Source organism: Macrotis lagotis, chromosome 5, assembly GCF_037893015.1.
Source record: "Macrotis lagotis isolate mMagLag1 chromosome 5, bilby.v1.9.chrom.fasta, whole genome shotgun sequence".
Classification (NCBI taxonomy): Eukaryota; Metazoa; Chordata; class Mammalia; order Peramelemorphia; family Peramelidae; genus Macrotis; species Macrotis lagotis.
Genome location: NC_133662.1, coordinates 25,463,936 through 25,488,182, shown reverse-complemented (window position 1 = coordinate 25,488,182; position 24,247 = coordinate 25,463,936). Strand labels below are relative to the sequence as shown.

The 24,247-nt window shown below is 36.4% G+C and overlaps 1 protein-coding gene across 1 annotated transcript in view; it reads left to right on the top strand.

Moving 5' to 3' along the window:
- Positions 1-18,662: 18,662 nt before the first annotated feature.
- Positions 18,663-24,247, top strand: part of CLIC5 (chloride intracellular channel 5) — a 198,496-nt gene continuing 192,911 nt past the window's right edge. The window contains exon 1 of the mRNA XM_074237084.1: positions 18,663-19,365. Within this exon, the coding sequence (XP_074093185.1) occupies positions 18,727-19,365 (639 nt within the window). The 5' untranslated portion in view covers positions 18,663-18,726. The remainder of the gene's footprint in view (positions 19,366-24,247) is intronic.

The window sequence follows — 24,247 nt, the reverse complement described above, 5'->3', positions numbered from 1 at the left end:
TTGGAGAAAGAGGAAATCAATGCAACTAAAAAAATTAGAGAAAGAACAAATCAAAAATCCCCAATTAAATACCAAATTAGAAATTCTAAAAATTAAAAGAGAAATTAATAAAATCAAAAGCAAAAAAAACTATTGAATTAATAAATAAAACCAAAAGTTGGTATTATGTAAAAACCAATAAAATTGATAAACCTCTGGTCAATTTGATTAAAAAAAAAGAAAGAAGAAAACCAAATTGCTAGTATCATAAATGAAAAAGGTGAATTCACCATCAATGAGGAGGAAATTAAAGTAATAATTCAAAATTATTTTGCCCAAGTCTCTGCCAATAAATTTGTTAATCTAAGTGAAATGGATGAATATTTACAAAAATATAAGTTGCCCAGGTTAAATGAAGAAGAGATTAAATACCTAAACAATCCTAGCTCAGAAAAAGAAATTCAACAAGCCATCATTGAACTCCCTAAGAAAAAATCTCCAGGGCCTGATGGATTCACAAATGAATTCTACCAAACGTTTAAGGAACAATTGGTTCCAATTCTATATAAACTCTTTGGAAAAATAGGGGAAAGATGGAACTCTGCCTAATTCTTTCTATGAAACCAATACGGTGCTGTTACCTAAACCAGGAAGAGTTAAAACAGAGAAAGAAAATTATAGACCTATCTCCCTGATGAATATAGATGCAAAAATCCTAAATAAAATCTTAGCAAAATGATTACAAGTCATCACTAGGATAATACATTATGATCAAGTAGGATTCATTCCAGGAATGCAGGGTTGGTTCAATATTAGAAAAACTGTTAGTATACTCAATTATATCAACAACAAACCTATCAGAAATCATATGATCATATCAATAGATACTGAAAAAGCTTTTGACAAAATACAGCATCCATTCCTACTAAAAACACTAGAGAGTGTAGGAATAAATGGACTGTTCCTTAAAATAATCAGCAGTATCTGTCTGAAACCATCAACAAGCATTATATTCAATGGGGAGAGGCTAGAGGCATTCCCAGTAAGATCAGGGGTGAAACAAGGGTGCCCATTATCACCACTACTATTCAATATTATATTAGAAATGTTAGCTTCAGCAATTAGAGAAGAAAAAGAAATTGAAGGAATTAAAATTGGGAAGGAAGAAACAAAACTCTCACTCTTTACAGATGACATGATGGTCTACCTAGAGAATCCCAAGAAATCATCCAAAAAACTACTGGAAACAATTAGCAATTTTAGCAAAGTTGCAGATTATAAAATAAACCCTCATAAATCCTCAACTTTTCTATATATGTCTAGCAAGATACAGCAGGAAGAGCTAGAAAGAAAAATCCCATTCAAAGTAACCTCAGACAATATAAAATACTTGAGAGTCTATTTGCCAAGACAGACTCAGAATCTTTTTGAAAACAATTATAAAACACTTCTCACACAAATTAAATCAGATTTAAATAACTGGGCAAATATCAACTGCTCATGGATAGGTAGAGCTAATATAATAAAAATGACAATTCTACCAAAACTAGACTATCTGTTTAGTGTCCTACCAATCAAAATTCCAAAAAATTACTTTAATGAGTTAGAAAAAATTGTAAGTAAATTCATATGGAGAAATAAAAAGTCAAGAATTGCCAGGAGCTTAATGGAAAAAAGTGCAAAAGAAGGTGGCTTAGCCCTACCTGATCTAAAATTATATTATAAAGTATCAGTCATCAAAACTGTTTGGTATTGGCTAAGAAATAGAGTGGTGGACCAGTGGAATAGACTAAGTGTAAAAGCAGGAGATGATTATAGTAATCTGCTGTTTGATAAACCCAAAGAGTCCAGCCATTGGGATAAAAACCTGCTGGGATAATTGGAAGTTAGTATGGAAGAAACGTAGATTAGAGTAACACCTAACACCCTTTACCAAGATAAAATGCAAATGTTTGCAGGACTTATACATAAAAAACAATACTATAAGCAAATTAGAAGATCAAGGACTACTTTACCTGTCAGATCTATGGAAAGGGGAGCAGTTTATGACTAAGGAAGAGTTGGAGAACATCACCAAAAACCAATTAGATGATTTCAATTACATTAAATTAAAAAGCTTTTTGCACAGAGAAAACCACTGTAACCAAGATCAAAAGAAATGTAGTAAATTGGGAAACAATCTTTACAACTAATGATTCTGACAAAGGATTCATTTCTGAAATATACAGAGAACTGAGTCATATTTTTAAAACAAATAGCCATTCCCCAATTGACAAATGGTCAAAGGATATGCAAAGGCAATTTACAGATGAGGAGATCAAAGCAATCCATAGCCATATGAAAAAATGCTCTAAATCATGAATTATTAGAGAAATGCAAATTAAAGCTTCTCTGAGGTACCACCTCACACCTCTCAGATTGGCCAATATGACCAGAAGGGATAATGATCATTGTTGGAAGGGTTGTGGGAAATCTGTGACACCATTACACTGTTGGTGGAGCTGTGAACTCATCCAGCCCTTCTGGAGAGCTATTTGGAACTATGCCCAAAGGGCAACAAATATGAGTATACCCTTTGATCCAGCAATACCACTACTGGGTCTATACCCTGAAGAGATGATGAAAAAGGGTAAAACATCACTTGTACAAAAATATTTATAGCAGCCCTGTTTGTGGTGGCAAAGAATTGAAAGTCCAGTAAATGTCCTTCAATTGGGGAATGGCTTAGCAAACTGTGGTATATGTATGTCATGGAACACTATTGTTCTATTAGAAACCAGGAGAGATGGGAATTCAGGGAAGCCTGGAGGGATTTGCATGAACTGATGCTGAGTGAGATGAGCAGAACCAGAAAAACACTGTATACCCTAACAGCATCATGGGAGTGATGTTCAACCTTGAAGGACTCGCTCATTCCATCATTGCAACAATCAGAGACAATTTTGGGCTGTCTGCAAAGGAGAGTGCCATCTGTATCCAGATAAGGAGATGTGGAGTTTGAACAAAGTTCAAGGACTATTCCCTTTAATTTAGAAAAAAACAGATATCTTATTGTCTGATCTTGTTACCTCTTAGATTTCTTGTCTTTTCTTTAAGGATATGATTTCTCTCTTATCACACCCAATTTGGATCAAGGTACAACATGGAAACAAAGTAAAGACTGACAGATTGCTTTCCATGGTGGTGGGGAGGAAGTAAGATTGGGGAGGGGAAATTGTAAAATTCAAATAATATCTTTAATAAAAATAAATTAAAAAAGAATCTCATTTTCTTTTTGAAAATTGAAGTGAAATGGAAGGATAAGAGATAAATAAGCATGTAAAGCAAAATGTAAAAGATATTAAGTTATAAGGTTAACTTTAGTTCAAGAAAGCTTTTTGTTGTTTTGTTTTATTTAAAAGGAATAAGATGTCAACCTTAGGTTTAAAGTAGATTAATTAGATTAAATTAGATTCAGGACAACAACTGAGGCGAGGAGTACTTCGGTCCTTATAATTACCCTCTGACAGGGCCTCTATTAAATGGCCCTCTCTAGTTTTGTTTCCTCAATCTTTTTTTCTGAGGTTTGTTTCTCCAGGTTACCAGCTATACATCTCCAATATTGACCTCTACAAGATACCAACAAACCAATCATGCTTGGTTTTGACAACCACCATCCTGTGGACTTTATGTCACTTGAATTTACATTGTAATGTATTCCACTTCAAATGGGCCCTGAAAGGATGGATAGGGTTAGTGTGATACTACCTTTCATCTTTAAAGAAATCTACAGGGGGCAACTAGGTGGTGAAGTAGATAGAGCACTGGCCCTGGAGTCAGGAAGACCTGAGTTCAAATCCAGCCTCAGAAACTTAATAATTGCTGGATGATTACTAGGGAAGCATGGGAACAACAGTTTCTGTGGAGAGTTAATACACCACACCATGTTGTTGTCTTAGGGCAAATCCCCAATTCCCTCCCCACATTTCTCTCATCTTGCCTCAGGGATATGAAATAATCAGTTCTCCCAATTAGTATGATTAATCTGGCAGTGATTCCAGGGATAGATTGGAAAGACCAATTAGGAAGTAATTACAATAGCCCAGGAGAGAGCATGAGGTCTTTAGGGTGGGGATAGTGAGACTGAATATTGACAGCCCTGGTACCTCAGCCAGGTGGGGACAAGTTAATTAATTTGTAGCCCTTCTTCCCCACCTTGGGAGCAGATAAGAGTAGTTCATATTTATATAGTACTTGAAAGGACTTTCCTTTACCAAGATTTTCCTATTAAGTAGGTAGCATAAAACATCATTTTTTTCTATTTTTTAGATGAGGAAATTGAGACTCAGAGAAATGGACTGACTTGGCTATGGCGTCCTAGACAATAAGTGGAAGAAGAAAGTCTTAAGCCCTGGTTTGCTAATTATAAGTCTGAGGCTGAATTTACAAGAGTTTATTATTTCAAAAAGTGGAAGCCAGAGATAAGAACCTGAGATAAGCAGTTTTATAGGCAAAAAAGCAGGTGAAAAAAAGGGGGGGGGTCATACAAAAGAGGTTAGAAGGACTAAAGACCAAAAACTTGAAGAATAATGAACCTAAGAGGCTATGAGTGCAACTGTGAGGTGTAGAGGATAGATTTTTCTTGGCAAAGATACTAGGATGATTTGTCATTTTTTTTCTCCAGTTCATTTTCTAGAAAAGGAAACTGAAGCAAGGAGGATTCAAGGTCACAGAACTGGATAAAAAAAAAGCAAATCACTCTAGTATCTTTTCCAAGAAAAATTCAGATGATGCCATAAGTATTGCACACAACTGAAACAACAAAAGAGGTGGTGAGCTATGCCATTGGAAAAACTTGAAAACAAAACAAAAGTAACAGAGGTGGTTGTTAGAGGCATAGAAAAAAGGAAGAGTAGGATTGGGGTAAAGCCTCTTCCTACTCATGATTTCACAGTAAATAAGATAAAATGTGTCCTTTAGAGATTGTATTTCCATGCTATAGTCAAATATTGTCATTCCTCTCCTCTATGCAGGCTAGATTTTCAGGAAATCAAAGTAATCTCATTCATGTCATTTTACCCTTCTCTTTATGACAAAAAAATATTTTTTTAAATAAACACAATAAGGGACGGCTAGGTGGTGCAGTGGATAAAGCACCGGCCCTGCAGTCAGGAGTACCTGGGTTGAAATCCAGTCTCAGACACTTAATAATTGCCTAGCTGTGTGGCCTTGGGCAAGCCATTTAACCCCATTTGCCTTGCAAAAAAAAAACTAAAAAAAAATAAAATAAAATAAACACAATGCTTCTAAGTCTGTGATAGGACAACTAGGATAAATGCAAATTACTTGGGTTGACATATAAGGCCTTCTATAAATCCTAGTCCAAATTTACTCTTAGCACTATTTCCCTTCACCTACTCTTACTTTCAGCCTGATTGGATTGCTGTCTCATTTCTGAATTTGTTCTGCCATCTCCTGCCTCCTTGCATTTATACTTAATCAATCTCCCTTACCTGGAGTGAATGACTGCCCCTTAATACCTTAATCCATGTTCAAAGGATTGGAGCCATAATTATGAATTTTTGCCTGTGAATCAAGTACTTACTGCAAACCATGTCCAAGAAGTGACAATAACAGCATCGTCAATTTAGGTTATATTTAAAAAGCCATGCTTTCCAGGTGTTAGGATTCATTACACTCTGCCTTGGCTGAAATGCAACCAGGATGGGGAAGGACCTCAAATTCATTCCAAATGAATGAACTAGGGATATTTAACACAAAAAAGAGATGGGTTTTTGTCCAAGCCCTTCCCTCTTCCTAAACTCTCCATTATTGTCAAGAAAATCACTATATAGTCAATCACCCAGGCTTGAACTGATATGATCCTCAACTCCTCATTCTCATCTTTCATATCCAGTCAGTTGCCAATTCCTGTTGACATATCTCATATATAACTCATTGACACAACTCATCATGAAATTGTGACCTTCTGATCATCTGTCAGATGATCAACTCATCCATCAATTCTGATCATCTATTCCTGCATCAAGTCTGTTTTTTTCTCCACTCTATCTTCCCCTCAGTTACCAAATTAATCTTGACAAACATCAGGTCTGACCACTTCACTCCCTTAACAAATAAATTTCCATGACTCTCTAATTCTTCAGGGGAAACTGTGGTTTAGAAATAGTGTTAGAGGAGGGAACATTCTCCTTCTCTCTAGCTCAGTGTTTTTTAGTGTGTTGGTATTTACCTTTCCTTGTAAGCATGAGATTACCAACTCTTCTAGAAGAATGGATCCTCATTGCATGATTCAGAACAACAACTAAGGAGAGAAGGAGTACTTTGGTCCTTATAAGTACCCTCTGACATTCAATCTTAATGCCCTATCACATCACCATATACACAATGTGCTTGGCAGGGAGTTTTAAACATTTTGCAGTAGGAAAAATTCTAAGGGAAAGAATTCCAGGATTGAGGGAGATAGAAGCATACACAGGAAGGTATAGATCTCCATAAGAAACTAAGGATTTAACTACTTCCCCTGCCTTGCCCAGCTGAATGACCTCCATTTTCCAATGCCCCACTTCTGGGATAGGTCACACTAAGAAGCTAAGTGCACTTAGACCCAAGAAAACATTTTTTCCTTACCCATGGTAATTCAGTGCCTACAAAGAACCAAGATCCCTGAAATGTCTTTTCTTGTTCAAATCATGTGCTCCAAGCTTTGAAAAATGTTGCAGGCGAGGGCAAAACTTTGGGTGAAAGAAAAGTTGACACAATTTTCCAGCAGGAGTGGAGCTGAAGTATCCCTTCCCTCAATTTGTTCTGCTTCTCAAGAACCTCTATTGTAATAGGACAATCATGAGTATAAGAACCATCCTTACCTCCTTGTTTATCCCTGTGGCAGGGGACCATCAGGAGATTCTGATCAATTTAATGGACTTACAGGGCATAAGCCTTTGTCTTAAGGGTCAGGAAAGTGCCATTATCTCCCCCATGGAGAGTATATACCTCATTTGGAGAGTCAGACTTCCAGTTGACTGTCACTGACTGGGACTGCTCTCCAAGGTTATTGGCAGTCTGGAATTGAGTAGGGTGAGTCATCAGAAGAGCCACACTTTTATGAGACCTTAACGAAAGGAACTGACAGTCAACTCAACCCTTTGGGGCTTTTCTTCTTCTTTTTTCTTTTTAGAGGACTGGTCAAGTGACCTGTCCTCTGGGCAAGGGTAAGCTTAAGGATATACTTCCTCTACTTTAGAAACTGGTCATGGCTGTTTTGGGCATCTTTGAGAAGCATATGGTACTTCCACCAGGAGGCAGCATGATACAGTAGAAATAGCAGTGGCCTTGAGGACAGGAAATTAGGTTCATAACCTTGATTCTTATGCTTATTAAATGTGAAATCTTCAACAAGTCAATTAAATTTCCATTGTCTCAAGTTCCTCATCTCTGAAATGAGAGGCTGAGACCAGATTCCCAGTGGTCTATTCTAGTTCTAGCACTGTGATATTGTGATATTGTCATTAACTTGTCCACTAAGCAGAAGACTGTTTCTTCTGAACGTGAACTCCCCTAGCCCAAGAGATGGCAGAAACTGTGGTTTTTTAATAGACTTTTTCCCAATTTTGGCAGAAATTAACATATGAATGCCCCAAGATGGCTTATGGACAATATTTTCTATATAGAAGAAGAGAAGTTTTTATATCCTGGGTGGTGAGATTATAGAGAAGGGGAAGGCTTGGAAGATTGCTTTGTCCAAGGTATTTCCAGTTTGAAAGTTTCAAGTTCAAAAATTCTGCAATCAATTATTCTAGAAAGAGAAGGGGATTTTCTAAGCAACATTGTCTCTTTGGAAAAAGCATTGCCCCCATAACCCTTGTCATTAGAGAACTGGGAACCTTGAATTAGAAGGATAAAACTGAATATTTCAGACAATATAGGAAGATAAAAGTGACCATCTCAAACAATATAGGTCCATTGGGAAGGAGGCATTATTTTTTTAGGAGTTTGCAAATATGGTGAACCTTGCTTACAAGATTCAGATTTAAGTATCTTAGATGTTTTCTACAGGCTTTTTGGCTTCAATAAATCATTTACATTTCTGTGGAGCAAAATAAAAGCTGTCTATCCTGCTCATTATATTTTTGACTTTAAATGCTTATATGGAACCTGAGATGAGTTTTTTTTTCTCATTTACCCTAGACAAGAGCTAAATCTAAACAAATTGGGTTTTTTTCTAGAGTAAATTCTTGGTGGAGGCATTATGTTGTTGTTCAGTTATTTTTCAGTTGTATTCGATTCTTCATAACATCCTTTGGGGCTTTCTTGGCACAGATACCAGAGTGGTTTGCCATTTTCTTCTCCAGCTCATTTTATAGATGAAGCCAGGGTCAAGTGACTTGCCCAGGGTCACACAGCCAGGAAGTTTCTGAGGTCAGATTTGAATTCAGGAAAACAAATCTTCCTAATTCCAAGTCCAGAGCTCTATCCACTGCATCACCTACCAGTTAAGGAGGCAAAATGAGGTTAAAAAATTACCCTCTGATGTTGCTCTTATGATCAGTCCCAGTCAGTGGAAGTGACTTTGGGACCTTCAGACCACCAGTTACAAATGAATGAATGAATGTTGACACTTTTTATAGGGATAAATTTAAAACAGAAGGAAATTGCAGTCAATAAACATCTATGAATGACCTACCACATGTAAGGCATTGTGCTAGATACTTAAGATAGACAGATAAAAACTATGAAGACCCTGCCCTGAAGGAATTGTTTCTAAATAGGATGCATATGATAGGAACACACAAAAAAAGGGTGATCCAAGTTTGACTGAATTAAAGCAACATATATACCTAGACAAAGTACCCTAGTAATAAGTGATGAGGAAAAGATGACTTTTCAGACAGTGTAAATGACAAAAGCTTCATGGTTTTTGAAAGAATAAAGAATTTTGAAAAGTAGTGATGAGAAAAGCATGCCTTCCAGGTTTTGTGGACAACCTGAGTGAATGGGACAAGATGTTAGAGTTCAGAGAACAACATGGATCAAGAGTTCATTATAAGGAAGCTAGGTGGTATCATAGAAGGCAGAACAGTGAATCTGGAGTTAGAGACTTGAGATCAAATCCAGTCTCAGACACTGTATGACCCTAGACAAGTCACTTGAACTCTTGCAGCCTCTGTTCCCTCAAGAGTAAAATTGAGATAATAATAGGGTTATTATGAGGACCACTTGAGATAATATTTAAGTACTTTGCAAACCTTAAAACACTATTTAAGTATTACATGATGAGGAATAATGTGAAATAAGGATGGAATTAAGTTAGATTCAGATTGTGCAGATCCTTAACTGACAAACTATGGAGTTTGTATTTTATCCTAGAAATACTAAAAAACTATGAAGTTTTTCAAAGAGGAGACTGACATGGTCAAGCCTTTGCAATAGTAAGATTATTATTTTTTTGTCAGCTATGTAAAAACTGGGTACTTAGATGGCACAGTGGTAGAGCTCTGGAAAGACATCAGATCTTCTCTCTGATACTTACTAGCTGTGTAACCCTGGGTAAATCATTTAACTCTAAAATGACCTGGAGAAGGCTAGGGCAAATCATTCTAGTTGCTTTGCCAAGAAAATCTCAAATGAGGTCACAAAGAGTTGTCTAGTATTGAAAAAACTCAACAACAAAACATAACAATGTAAAAGATCCATTGCTGAAAAAAGACACTGGAACTAGGGAGAACATTTGAGTAGGTCTATTGATAGTTCAGTTGAGAGGGGATGATGATCTGAAATAGGAAATTGCCAGTAGGAAGTATGTTGCAATAAATAAGAGATGAATAAAAGGAAGTATCCAATGTAGTAGTCAAAATACCAGATATCCTAATGACATGAATTTGAATCTTGTGCCACAGATACATCAAATAATCAATTAATCAATCAAAAAACATTTATTAAGTGCCTACCATATTCCAGATATGGAGTGAGCTGGGGAATATATAAAAGAGGGGAGGAAAAGACAATCCTGCCCTCAAGAAACTTGCAATCTATTGGGGAAGACAACCTGCAAACAAATATATAAATACAGATATACAGATAAATATAAATAGAAGTATAGAATAAGTAGCAAATAATTAAAAGAAGTCACTAGAATTAAGAGGAGTTAGGGAAGAATACCTGTAGAAGGTGGGATTTTAGTTGTGGTCAAGACAAATCATCTCAGTTTCCTCATTTGTAAAATGGTGGAGTTGGACTTGATCTCTAAGGTGACTTCCAACTATAAATCATTGAACAGACTTTGGAAGGAGACTCAATCAGCAAGGTTTTATGACTACTTTTAGCTGCATCAGCAGCTCCAAAGTAGTGATGGAGTTAAGAATGAACAAGGGATGCAGAGCAGCAGTGAAGGACAAGGAGCAAGGATTCAATACTGTAGGACTTCTGAAGGAGCTAGTCTGCCAAGGGAATAAAGTGTAATCAGAATAAGAGTGATAAACTTGGAAAAGAGGCAAGAGTCAAAGGATCAGAGGTCACGGTGAGAATAACAGGCACGTTGAGGAGGAGTGTGACAATAGAATCTTCATTTATTCATTCATTCAAGAGATATTTATTAAGAGTCAACTATGTGCTGGGAACTATATTCAGTGTTAGAGATTCAGCAAAGAATCAAAATGTCCCTGCCTTAATGGGAGTTCTTCTCCCACTGAGCAAAACAACATGGGTACATATAGAAGTATACATAAAACAATTTGATAGAGAAGCACTAGCCACTAGAAGGATAAAAATCAGGAATAGCTAAGATTTAAAGGAAGCCAGATATTCTAAGAAGTGAAGGTGAAGAGGGAGTGCATTCCAGGCAGACCTGGCTGATACTCTGGGAAAGAACACAGGAATAGCACAACCGATGATAGGTCAGTAGACCAGTTAGACTGGTACAGAGAATACATGAAAGTAAGTAATGTGCAATAAGCTTGAACAGTAGACTGGGACCTGATTGAAAAAAATGTGAAATATCAAATGGAAGTACATATTTAATCCCAGATATTATAGGAAATTGTTCAACTGGAGGACAGTATAGTCAAGGCTGTGCTTTAGGAATATATTCATTTTGGTAGTTGTGTGGAAGATAGATTAGCAAGGAGAAACTCTTGAAACAGGCTATTGCAACAGTCCACTGGGACTTGAGAATTAGCAGAGAATGAGCAGGGACAGTTGACTTTTTTCCTTTTTTTTGGATTTTTGCAAGGCAATAGGGTTAAATGACTTGCCCAAGATCACACCACTAAGTAAATATAAAGTGTCTGAGGCCAGATTTGAATTCAGATCCTCCTATTCCAGGGCTCTATCCACTGTAGCTGCCCCTGCAACAGTCTATGGAAAGGCAATAAGAGCTTCAATTTGGGCAGCTATGTGTTCCGATGGATAGAATGCTGGGCCTGAGGATTCAACTTCCCAAGTTCAAATCTGGCTTCCAACACTTACTAGCTATGTGACCTTGGGCAAAGTACTTAACCCTGTTTGCCTCAGTTTCCTTATCTTTTGAATTAATGGAAAAGGAAATGGCAAACTATTCTAGTATCTCTACAAATCCAGGTAGCAAATGGTTGAACAAGTAAGAGAAGTGGAGGCAAAGAATGGCAATGACTTTTTCCTAAGAATTTGACTGTAAGAGCAAGAATCTAGAGATGGAGATAACTATAATGAAGAGTAGGGTAATGTGAAGATTTTTAAAATGATGGAGGAGATCTTAGTATGTTTGTAGACTACAGGGGAGGACCCAGGATATAAAGGAGAATTTAAAAAATGAGAAGAAATATTGTGGCAGCAAGAAGTAGAAGATTTGGGAGGAGATGGGGTCAAATGTAAAAATAGTGGAATTGACCTTGGCAAGAGGGCTTCTGAGTCCTAGCTCATGATATGTGATCTTATGATCCTATGACTCTTCATCAGAGACTGAAGAGAGAATGGGGAGGTATATTAAGAAGTCTTGAAATGTAAAACAGGGAAGAAGAGGGAACAAAAAACAAAAATACTTTATTTTCTCAGTAAAGTAAAACATAAGGTTATCTGCTGAGAGGGAGTAAGGCTGTAAATGAAGTGAAGGTTAAGAATAGTGAGGAGCCATAATAAAAGGGTGAAATCTGAAGTTCATCCTATTAGCTTTGCTATATGACTTCTTTTGTCACAGTACAGCAGTCCCTGGAATAGGATGAACAAGACTGAAAATCTTTGAAGATAGTTATGATATTCTTTCTTCCCCATCCCTGCCTCCCTTCTCTATCTTTTCTTCTTCATATTATAAACATCTTACTTCCTTCAGTTTATCCTCATATAATATGGACTTAAAGACTCCACACCATAATGGTTGGCTTTATAAAAGCATATTTAAGATCATATTTTAGAGTGGGAAAGGACTTTAAAAGATATGGAATTCTTGGTAAATGGCTTGCCCACCCTTGCTCTCTAGTTTATTAAAAAATATTTTTTTCTAAATCAGATCTATGAAAGGAATTACATGGAGAAGGGAACTATATTTCTCAGGGGGAAAATTACTTTTATTCATTCATTTATTCATTCATTCAGATTCACATTGCTCTGCAGTTTATGGTCCCAGACTATAAATTTTCTGGTTCACTAAAAATTTGTGACTTCCTGTTGTTCTTCCTCATTTTTCAGTTGTTTTCAATTCTCTGTGACTCCATATGGTATTTTCTTGGCAAAGATTCTGAAATGGTTTTCCATTTCCTTCTTCATCTTATTTTACAGATGAGGAAACTGAGTAAATAGGAATAAGTTACTTGTACAATGTCACACAGCTAATAAATGCCAGAAGCTGGATTTGAATTGAATTCAAGTATTTCTGACTCTAGGCCTAGAGTAGAGACCCCTGGGGTATTCCACTGGAGAGCTTAAGAGGTGATGAAGACCCAGATGTTATTATTTAGGTCCTAGGTCAAGAAACTATGACCTGGCCTAATTTTGGTCTGCTGCCTAGAGTTTTTAAATAACTTGCAAGCTAAGAATGATTTTACAGTTTTAAATGGTGAGATTTGGCTGATAGGTCACAGTTTACCAATTCCTGATCTATGGAAATGTAGACCAAAGGAGTTGAGAAGGTTGATAAACTTGGAAATCACAAAGATAGAAGAATAATAAAAATATTTAAATCATAAAAATAGTTGGAAGGGATTGAGGTTGAAAGGAAGATTACAGGTCATGTGCCAGGTTCAATGAGCAAAAAAGGAGAATCATCTAAAGGTCAATTGATGACAAAAGGAATAGCCTAAATGTTGTGATTTATTCAGTAAGAATAATATTGCAGTGAAAACCAAGACATATATATACCTGCTCGTCTTCTTGCTTCTGTGAGTCAGTGGCAATGGAAAAGGAATGGCCAACAGTGGAGAGGATGGCAAAGGGATATAGTATTATTGGAGGAAATGAAGATTTCAGTTGATGTCTTAGAGATAGAAGAAGGGACAGGAAAAGATTCTGAGGATTAAGGGAGATTTCTTAACAATAAACCAAATGGTTTGAAAGACACCCTGAAAGGGAAAGAGAGAAGGAGGAGAGGGACTAGAGAGGAATAGGGTTGAGATAGGTGAGGATGAAAGAACAGGAAAAGGAAGAGGTGGAGATCTCTTGAGCTTTTCATAACATTTTCTTAAGAACATCCTCTCCAATGCTGGCTGTTCCTCCTCTACCATCACTGATTCACAGAAGCAAGAAAAGCAGGCATATATCTTAGTTTTCACTGACCCTACTAGACCATCCCTCTGTTACCATCACTCAGCAACCTCTTCTCACTTGATATTCTCATCCTCTGAATATGTCTAAGATCTGGACCCCAGAGCTGTAATGCTTTACTAGACATTTATAGGATCAGAGATTTAGAACAAGAATGTACATTAAATGTATCTTAAAGTTCACCCTTCTTATTTTCCAGATGAGAAAACTGAAACCAAGAGAGTTCAGACTCCAAGTCCAGCACCCTAACCATTGTACTACCTAGTGCCTGACCCATTGGGGTTGGAAAACCAGTGTCATTGACTTCCATAAAAGAGAAATGGGTTAATTTTTTATTTAGGTTTTTTTTGCAAGGCAATGGGGTTAAGTGGTTTGCCCAAGGCCACACAGCTAGATAATTATTCAGTGTCTGAGGGCAGATTTGAACTCAGGTACTCCTGACTCCAGGGCCAGTGCTCTATCCACTGCACCACCTAGCCACCCCTCAACAGTTTTTTGGGGAATAGTATGAAGAGCCAAAAGACCATATTGGAAGGGACAGAATCAATGTGAAGGGAGAAGGAAGTAGTAGAAAAGCTAAGGTTTTTATAGATCTGAAAAGGAAGTCAGGGAACAACAATTTGATAAGTATTTAAGAGCCTAACCCCCGGTAGTCACTATTGGCTACCTAACTTGAAAAGTTAGGACCTTAAGTGAAGTTCAATGTATATATGGGATTTGAAGTAATACAGTGAATGAATTATACTTTTAACTTCTTGAGGTTTACAAATTAGGTGCCTTTCTCAACTCATATTTTCTTACTCCATATTAAATATGTTGCCAAGTCCTGCCAATTTTACCTTCCATGGTATCTCTTCTGAAGGCTTTCCTCAGCTCATGCCTGGACTAGTGAAATAGTTGCCAATTGGTCTCACTCTCCCCACTCCTGTACATCATCCACAGCAGCTACAGTTATCTTTCTAAAGTTTAGGCCTGACCATGTCACCCCCCACCCCTTACTCTATAAACTGAACTGGTTTCAGGATTAAATATAGAATTCTCTGTATGGCTTGCAAAACCTGTATAACCTGCCCTTCCCAGTTATTCCTTACACTCTTCTGATCTTCCCAGTACTGCTATGTACTCTGTGATTCAGTGACACTGACATCCTTGATGTTCCTTTCATATACATTCTATCTACTGAATCTATTCATATTCACTGACTGTCTCCCATGTCTAAAATTCTATCCCTCTTCATCACTGCATTTTGACTTCCTTGACTTCTTGGAACTCCCACCTAATATCTTATCTTTTATAGAAAGTCTTCTGTGACTATTGGTTAGTCATATCCAACTCTTCATGACCCTGTTTGGGGTTTTCTTGTCAAAGATAGTGGAATGGTTCTCTATTTCCTTCCCTAATTCATTTAACAGTTAAGGAAACTGAGGTAAACAGGGTAAGTGATTTGTCCCAGGTCACAATAAGTGTTTGAGACTGGATTTGAACTCAGATCTTCCTGTGGAGATCAATGAAGTTCAGTGAAGTACCATGCCCGCTGCAAGGACTAGGCAAATTTGTACCCCTAGTCAATGGACAAGTCTAGGGGCACAGCAAACCAATAAATCTCTCTCCTACCTGAAAGGAGTAAGTCTTTGAACTGCTATACCTATTCCCATCCCATTGTCTTCCTTATAGATAATACTTGAAGATTCAAAATTGACCTCTCAGAACATGTAGTCTATGTGTTACCCACTCCTTAATCCCTCCCTAGCATTATCCTAACTCCTCCCTTAGCCCTTTCCCAGCACATACACTATATTCCATTCCTCAATCCCTTATGTTGATTCAGTCCAGTTGCCCAGCTGGAAGATTCCAGTTCAATTGCAATACCCTTCCAATTGTGCTTAATTTCTCTCTTAGTTTTGCTATGGAATTCTAATAATTTCCCTAAGAAATGTAGCCTCTGTTACTGTTCAGTTTCATTATTACATTATTATCCACAATAATGTATAAAGTTTTTTTGTCCCTAAATTCTTCTGGGTCATGAGTCAGTCTTTTTAGTGAATTCATATTCACTGGAACCCCTGAATGGTAACACCTGACCCAAAGCCTGGGGTTCTATCTAAAGTAGGGGAAATGTTAAGAGAAATATATTCTATAATTAATCTTTTCCCTCTGCACTGATCATGTGCCTTACATTAACACCCTCCCTTTTCCATTGTTCAAGCTAAGAGATGAGGTCAATGAATACCCCAAGTCCCTATCAACAAAATAATGGATCTCCACCTTAGCCTGAAAAGATCAAGTCTTTGAGCTACCACCCTTCATCTACATATCCCTGATTATTTTACCTCTGCTCTTTGAGCTACTCACCCTCATCTACATTTCCCTCCTTCCTCCTTAAATGTTTTTTTTTTGCTTCTTTGTCTTTGGAGGGCAGACTACTCTAGTGGTCTCCCAAACTCTACTGTTCTCACATTTCTTAGCTCTTCTCTACTATTTGCTGGTCTTGAGAAGCTAACCCTCTCTTTGGGAGCATCATCCCCCAAATAACTTCTCATGCTCAGATACCTTTCTTTACTGCTCAGCTTTTCATGGTGACTTGGATGGTTAGGTTGTTTAGCAATCAGTGGTTTCCTGCTCTTTAGAATCTCTTTCACCTTAGCTCATAGTGATACTTAAATAAATCTTTTGGTTCCCTAATATTAAAAATAACTTGTGAAACTTTTTTAGAAAGATGAACTTTTTGTAGGAACTTGTAAATTTTTTTAATTGATATTTTATTTTTCTAGTAACATGTTATGAAAGTTTTTCAAAATTCATTCACATGTATATTTATGTTACACAATTTTCCTCCACCCTCCAGTCTAGTGAATATTGTACATGTACATTTGTACTTGAACCCAGATCCTATTAAACTATGCTGCATCATAGTGTATTCAAAGGGTCCTATAAATCTATGTAAAGCACCATATCAATGAGGCAGGACTGATTATCATTATCATCTTTCTGACTAGTTGTGCACCAAGTAAAGCTGGATTTGAAGGCAGAGAATCTCATTTTGGATCCTAACTCTATCACAAATACCTGAATTAAATTTGAATTAAAAGAATTAAAAAGAAAAATAAGGGGATTTGGTCTAGATGATTTATAATATTCCAGCTCTAACTTTATTGAAAAAGTCAGGTTACCTCTCTGAACTTCTGTTGCCTTATCTATAATATAAGATGGTTGGTCTCTCAGTGTAGCTGCTGGTTACTTTGATTTTAGTTCTGCCTATGAGGAATCATTATTCAGACTGGGGAAAGCAAGGGGAGAAGAAAATAAAAATTTATTAAAAGAAGTTGCAACACAAAAGAAAATGGTAGGTAAAGACAGAGATAAAAGAGCAGTCAAGCAGAGCTGAATGGACCAGTGAGTCAGAGAAGACTGGCACCGAGTGAAGAAGGTCCAACCCAGATTTTTATGTTCTTCCTATCCAGAGGGCAAAAGTTAGATTCCCTTCCCCCTTATAGGACCTGGGAATTAGGTAGATGGGATTTCAGGGAAGCCTGGAGGAATTTGCATGAACTGACTTTGAGTGAGATGAGCAGAACCAGAAAAACACTGTATACCCAAACAGCAACATGGGAGTGATGTTCAACCTTGAAGGACTTGCTCATTCCATCAGTGCAACAATCAGGAACAATTTTGGGCTGTCTGCAAAGGAGAGTGCCATCTGTATCCAGATAAGGAGCTGTGGAGTTTGAACAAAGTGCAAGGACTATTCCCTTTAATTTAGAAAAAAACCAGATATCTTATTGTCTGATCTTGTTACCTCTTAGACTTCTCTTCTTTAAGGATATGATTTCTCTCTCATCACACCCAATTTGGATCAAGGTACAGCATGGAAACAAAGTAAAGACTGACAGAGTGCTTTCTGTGGGGGGTGGGGGTGGGAGGAGGGAAGCAAGATTGGGGGGGAAAATTGTAAAACTCAAATAATATCTTTAATAAAAATAAATTAAAAAAAATTTCTGCCCTTGTAAAAAACTGTCTTGGAGAGATTGGCTGTTGAATTTTGTCAAAATTTATCAGAGAGGTAGAGTAGGGAAGAAAGCTCTTATTTACCAACAGATGATCATTGTTGAAGATTTGAGTGCATTTTGAGAAAATAATACGAAATAAAGAGAAATGTGTTTGTTTGTGTGTGGTGTGGTGTGTGTGTGTGTATGTGTGTTAAGTAGAGTGAGAGTGGGGATGACAGAAGGAACAGTTTTGACTTCTGATACATATTGACTGTGTGGTCCTGGCAAAGTCTCTTGAGTGATCAAAGTGATCCCCTGCCCGCTTCCAAACTTAATATTTATTTTATCTGTGTTCATTTTATATTTATTTTGTGTTCATATTATAGACAGCTATGTCATACAGAGGATAAAAAAAAAGTGGACTTGGAGTCTAGAGGCCCTGAAAGTTTATATCTGGCCTCAGACTCTTTCTCACTGTGTGACCCTAGGCAAATCAATTAACCCCAATCTATCTCAGTTTCCTCCTTTGTAAAAAGAGGATAAAAGTACCTATATCCTAGGGTGGTAGTGAGGATCAAATAAGATATCTGCAAAGCACTTTGTAAACCTTAAAGAACTATATAAATGCTAGCTATTTGTCATTATTCTTATAAAACTAAGTTTCCCAACAGTTACTGATCTCATTGATGAAGAAAATGTCCTTGCCAGGAGTTATCTAAACCAATGAAATTCTAAGTTTGGGGGAAAAAAGGGTGTGGTACAGGAAAATAACATTCCAGTTGCAAGTATCCTTAGAAATTAAAGAGTTAACTATATTTATTAGCTTTATCTGCCACCCAGTGGAAATGTGGTTTGCTGATTAAAGCCTTATGTAAATGATTGTTAGAGACCTGTCATCAGTAGCTATTGGTAGCTACTATGCTTGTTCAGTAAATGCTGTTTCCTGTGAAAGGTTGTATATAGTAACCCGTTTCATTATTCTGTCAGATCTTGCCCAGGCTCCCTTAAAGAAAGACAGCTCTGACAAGCAAGGATGGAAGACAAAGACTACAACACTATCTATGACACTATCCAAAAAGAGGAGACATATGAAATCCCAGATCAGCCAGCAGAAAAAGGAGATAGTCTTTATGACCAAGTTTGTGAAGATGAGTTTTCCTCAGGTTCTGCCACTGATGAAAAACCTACATATATCAATGTCCAGGAGACTCTAGAGAATGTTGAGTATGACTCTGTGTCCTCCTTCTGGAGACATGATGAAGAGTACAGCATGGTCTATTCTCAGCAAAGAGAGACAAATTATGAACTGCCTGAAGAACTCTATGAGCAGGCTGAAGATGCTCATCAACAAGCTGAAAAAACCTATGAGTCTCCTGATGACATCTACCAGCAACCTGAACCAATCTATCATGCAATGGATGAAGAAGACTCACAGCCTGAAGAAATTTATCAGCAGATCAAGGCAGTCTACCAACTGGATGAAGAAATTCCAAATCCTTGCTCCAATGATGCAAGAATGGGCAGGATTCTCTCTGAGACAACCTTGCCCTCTCCCGTGAGCTTTACCATTCAGACAACCAAAACCTCTGCCACCGGCTTGTTTTCCAGCTTGGAAAATTTGCAAGAAGATGGAAACTCTTCCAGTGACCCAGAGATTTATCTCTTTGTCAAGGTAAGAGGATGCCCCTCTTTAGATATACAGATGCTTAGGTGATGTGATGGGGCTTTCTTTTTAAGGTCAATCATTTATTGTCAATCATGTTATGATAACAAACACAGGCACAAAGTTATGAGAACAATGACTTTATTAGTAAAGAATGAATGTGCCAATAAAGAATATTTCAGTTTCTTCAGCAAAGCTGAAACCCTGAGATGGGGAATGTCAACACTTTTTATAATTTTTAGGGAAGTACAGAACAAAGAACAGGACTTTGTAGGCTAGAAAAAAGTTATGATTGGTTAAAGAATGGCATCAATAATGGCATAATCAGTATAATTGACTACAGTGTTGAGGCATGGGAGAACAATATAATTAGTTGAAAATTGGGAATAAAGAGCTAGCAACACCTCCCTCATTCCCTCCTGTGACTAAGAAATATCCAGTGTTTGAGGCCATCTGCAAGGTTAGAGACAGTGGACTAGATTTCTTTGAATAGCAAACTAGAGATCCTTGAAGGATAGTTTGGTGGTATAAAGACTAGATCCCCTGGTGTGCATCTGCTTTCTTCAAGGGTAATAGGTTTTCTTAAGACAAGAAGAAAAAAGGGTTAATAAGGGAATTGGACACCTAAACTTAACTCATTACAAATCCAATGAATTCTAAACTAAATTCAGAGACAAAGAATCAAAACAGACAGATACAGGACAAAATCAATTAACTAAAAATAAGATCCATTAAAAAATAATTCAGAATCGATCCGATTATTTCGGTTACATTGCCCATAACACACCCAAGTACTGTCTAAACTAAATTAAAATGTAATTGGGAAATATTGAACAAAATAAATAAAAATACAATAGAACAAAGATAATATGTGTCTCAGAGATCCTTTTGTGTGGTATAGTGGCCCAGTTGCTATTTGTGTTTTTACCACTCCTATACAGTGTTGATATATTAGCACTCTTTCCTAAGTAACACAGTTAAAAAACAACAACAACCAAGAATGTAATTGCAGAAGAGAAAACTTGACTATTGAGTTAGAGGACCTCAATTTGAATATTAATTTTGTTGACATAATATCTCTGTGACCTTGGGGAATGAACCCCTCTAGGCTTCTGTATCCTTGTGTATAAAATGAAGGAATTTGTAAAACTCTTAGCTGTAAATGTGTGCTATGTATATGTGTGTGGATATATATATATATATATATATATATATATATGTGTGTGTGTGTGTGTGTGTGTGTGTGTGTGTGTTTGTTTTATATATACATATATATATATAAATGTTGTGATATGATATTATATAGCACTTTTCTCTTAGCACTCCCTGATGTAGCTGAGTTGAGTGTTATTTCCTCTATTGAACAGATGAAGAAACAAGATTTATTCTAGTGAAGCCACTTGTTCATGCTCATACAATTGGTAGATATCAGAGTTGGGGTTCGAATCTAAATCCCTCTTGGGGCAGCTGGGTGGCACAGTGGATAAGAATACCAACCCTGGAGTCAAGAGGACCTGAGTTCAAATGTGTACTCAGATACTTAAAAATTACCCAGCTATGTGACCTTAACCCATTGCCTTGCAAAAATCCAAATAAATAAATAAATAAATGAATAAATAAATAAATCCCTCTTGACTCCAATTCTATAGTACGCTACTCTTCAACAGCTATTCACCAAAGGAATTGATAATCTTCAAACTCATCTAATCAAATATATGAAAATATTTATTATCAAGAGCATGTTAAAATGTATTATTAAGGTTATATTTGTATATTTACCAAATATACTATTATCACTGATAAAACTAATTGCTGTCATGTGACCAGTAGGAGTACAGATTAAAATGTCATTAAAAAAATATGTCACTAAGAAACTCCTACAAATGTCATTAAAAATATTAGAAGGTTGGGGCAGCTAGGTGGCACAGTAGATAGAGCACAGGCCCTGGAGTCAGGAGTACCTGAGTTCAAATCTGGCCTCAGACACTTAATAATACTCTAGCTGTGTGGCCTTGGGCAAGCCACTGAACCCCATTGCCTTGCAACCCCCCCCCAAAAAAAATTAGAATGTCAGTGTGTGAAGGAGCCCTAGCACATAGAATGTTTGAATAATCTATCTACTAAGAAAGACAGCAAAGGATCAACTAGTCTAAGTTCCTTGAAGAAGTTGAGGTCCAGGGAGAATAAGGAGGCAGGCAGAAAGTCATGATGTAGTAATGTCCTACTAAAATAGGGGGACCTGGATTCAAATTATGGCTCTGATGTTTTTTACCCATGTGTTCTTAGACAATTCACTTTCCTGTTTAGCTTTTCCTTCTAGGGAAAAATAAGGGCTAGACTTCATGATCTCCAGAAATCTATGCAGTTTTAAGTGTTATCTATGAACCTAAGAATTGCCTCATATTTCTGTGTTCTGGAATAATCTAAGAAATAAATTTATATTAATTATTATTAAAAAAATAAATTAAATTTCTCCAACAAATGAAATACTTTCCATCAACAGAGATTTCCATTTATTTATTTGTTTGTTTATTTGTTTATTTATTTTATGGCACTATAACTTGTGAAAGTTAGCTTGGGAATGTTTCTCAGTTTCTTTTCCTCTTTGTTTCACATATCATATAAATATGTAAACAGCTCTCAGAATAATAAATGCAGCCTTTTTTGACCTTGTCCTTTTCTTCCTGATATCACTATCTAAATCACCTTGTAATTTCTACTTCAATAATGGACAGGAAAATGATGATGATCTATGTTAATCTTTAATGACAATAATATTCAGAAATAAACCTTCAGTGATCTTTGAATTGGGGTGTGGGGGGGAATTATGATAGAGAACAAATGAAGTTTACATATGTCATGAAGTGTGATAATTATTTCAGGCATGAATAATTACATAGTAGAATGTGTATAATATTTCTCAACATTTTCTCTTGCAAGTGTTTACAGCTATTATTAATTTGAGGGCTGGATAATAATAAGCATATTCAGAACCTGATTATGGACCTTACTTTAAAGTGGAGCCATATAATTCAATTCACCAAACATTTATATTTTTTAATTTTGTTGAAGCCTTTGTTTTTTAGAATATCTTCATTTCCCAAAATGTCCTTTCCCCACTGCCTCCCAAAGAAAACCTTTTTACTATAGAGAATTTTATAAAAAAGAAGAAGAGACATTTAAGCAAAAACTAACCAAAAAATATATTGATAGTTTGACAGAATGGGCAATGTTTTACATTCATTTATGATCCTTCACTTCTGAAAAGAAATGAGTCGCCAAAAATTTCTCGAGCATCTTCTTTGCTCTTAGGTATGCAAATACTTTAAGGCTTCAGATTTGAAAATTGAATTGTATCTGTGATATGATCTCCTTTGGTGCAGATTGAAATCCATCCTAGCCTCATATTTCCATATGCTCCTGGACCCCCTTTACCCCATAGATCCTTTTAAAGTATTTTAACATTTTTCCCAATTGCATATAAAAATAATTTTAACATTCTTTTTTTCAAATTTTGGTTTTTCTCCCTCCCTCCCCTCTCCCTAAAGTGAGAAGGCAAGTATTTTAACATAGATTATACATATATAGTCATGCAAAATACATTTCCATGTAAGTTATAGTAAAAGAAAATACAAACAAAAAAAAAGAAAACTAAAGAAAGTAAAGGAAAAAATATGTTTGTTAGGCATTCAGGCTTACCACTTCTATGTGTGGAAATGGACTATCTTTCATTATATGTCCTTCAGAATTTTCTTGGAGCATTGATTTGCTAGGTTTTTTACAGTAGATCATCATACAATATTGCTGTTACTGTGTTCTGTTTGTTCTTCTATTTATTTCACTTGGCATCAGTTGTAAATCTTTTCAGATGTTTCTGAGAGCATCCCACTTTTCATTTCTTAATGCACAATAGTATTCTATCACAATCATATACAACATCTTGGTCAGACATTCCCCAATTGATAGACATTCCCTCAATTTCCAGTTCTTTACAACCACTAGAAGAATAGCTATAAATATTTTTGCAGAGGTAATTTCCATTTTTTAAAAATCTCTTTGGGAGTCAGAACTAGTCATGGTATTGCTGGATCAAAGGGTATTCACAGTTTTATAGCTCTTTGTGTATAGTTCCAAATTGTTCTCCAGAATAGTTGAGTCAGTATGCAACTAATCAATAATACATTAGTGCTTTAATTTTTCCACATCCCCTCCAATATTTATCATTTTCATTTTCTGTAATATTAGCTAATTTGATAAGCATGTGGTAAAAGGTCAGAATCATTTTAATTTGTATTTTTCTAATCAATAGTGATTTAGAGCATTTCCCCCCCCCATAATTTTAGATAGTATTGATTTCTTTAACTGAAAACTGCCTGTTCATATCCTCTGACCACTTATCAATTAAGTAATGATTTATTTCTATAAATTTGGTTCTGTTTTCTCTGTGTTTGAAAAATGAAGTCTTAAATCAGAGAAACTCCCTGTAAAATCTTTTTTTCCCCCATGGCAATGATTATAAATTATGAATTTCCCTCCATTCTATTTCCCCCCCCCTTTTTATCCTATTCTTTCCTTTTTCCCTGTCCACTCTCTAAAGTGTTTTCCTTCTGACTTTTACCTCCCTCAAACTCCCTCTCTGCTATTACACCAATCTCCTCTTATCTCTTTTCTCCTCTACTTTTCTTTATGGTAAGAGAGATTTCTATATCTGATTGAGTGTGTATATTATTTCCTCTCTGAGCCAATTCTGATGAGAGTAAGGTTCATGTGCTCTCCTCCCCACTTCATTCTTGGGCCTCTTTTATTTCAATTAATTTATTACATTCTACCTTTCCCTTTCTTCCTCTCCCAGTACATTCTTCTTCCTCATCCCTTAATTTTTTTTAGAGTC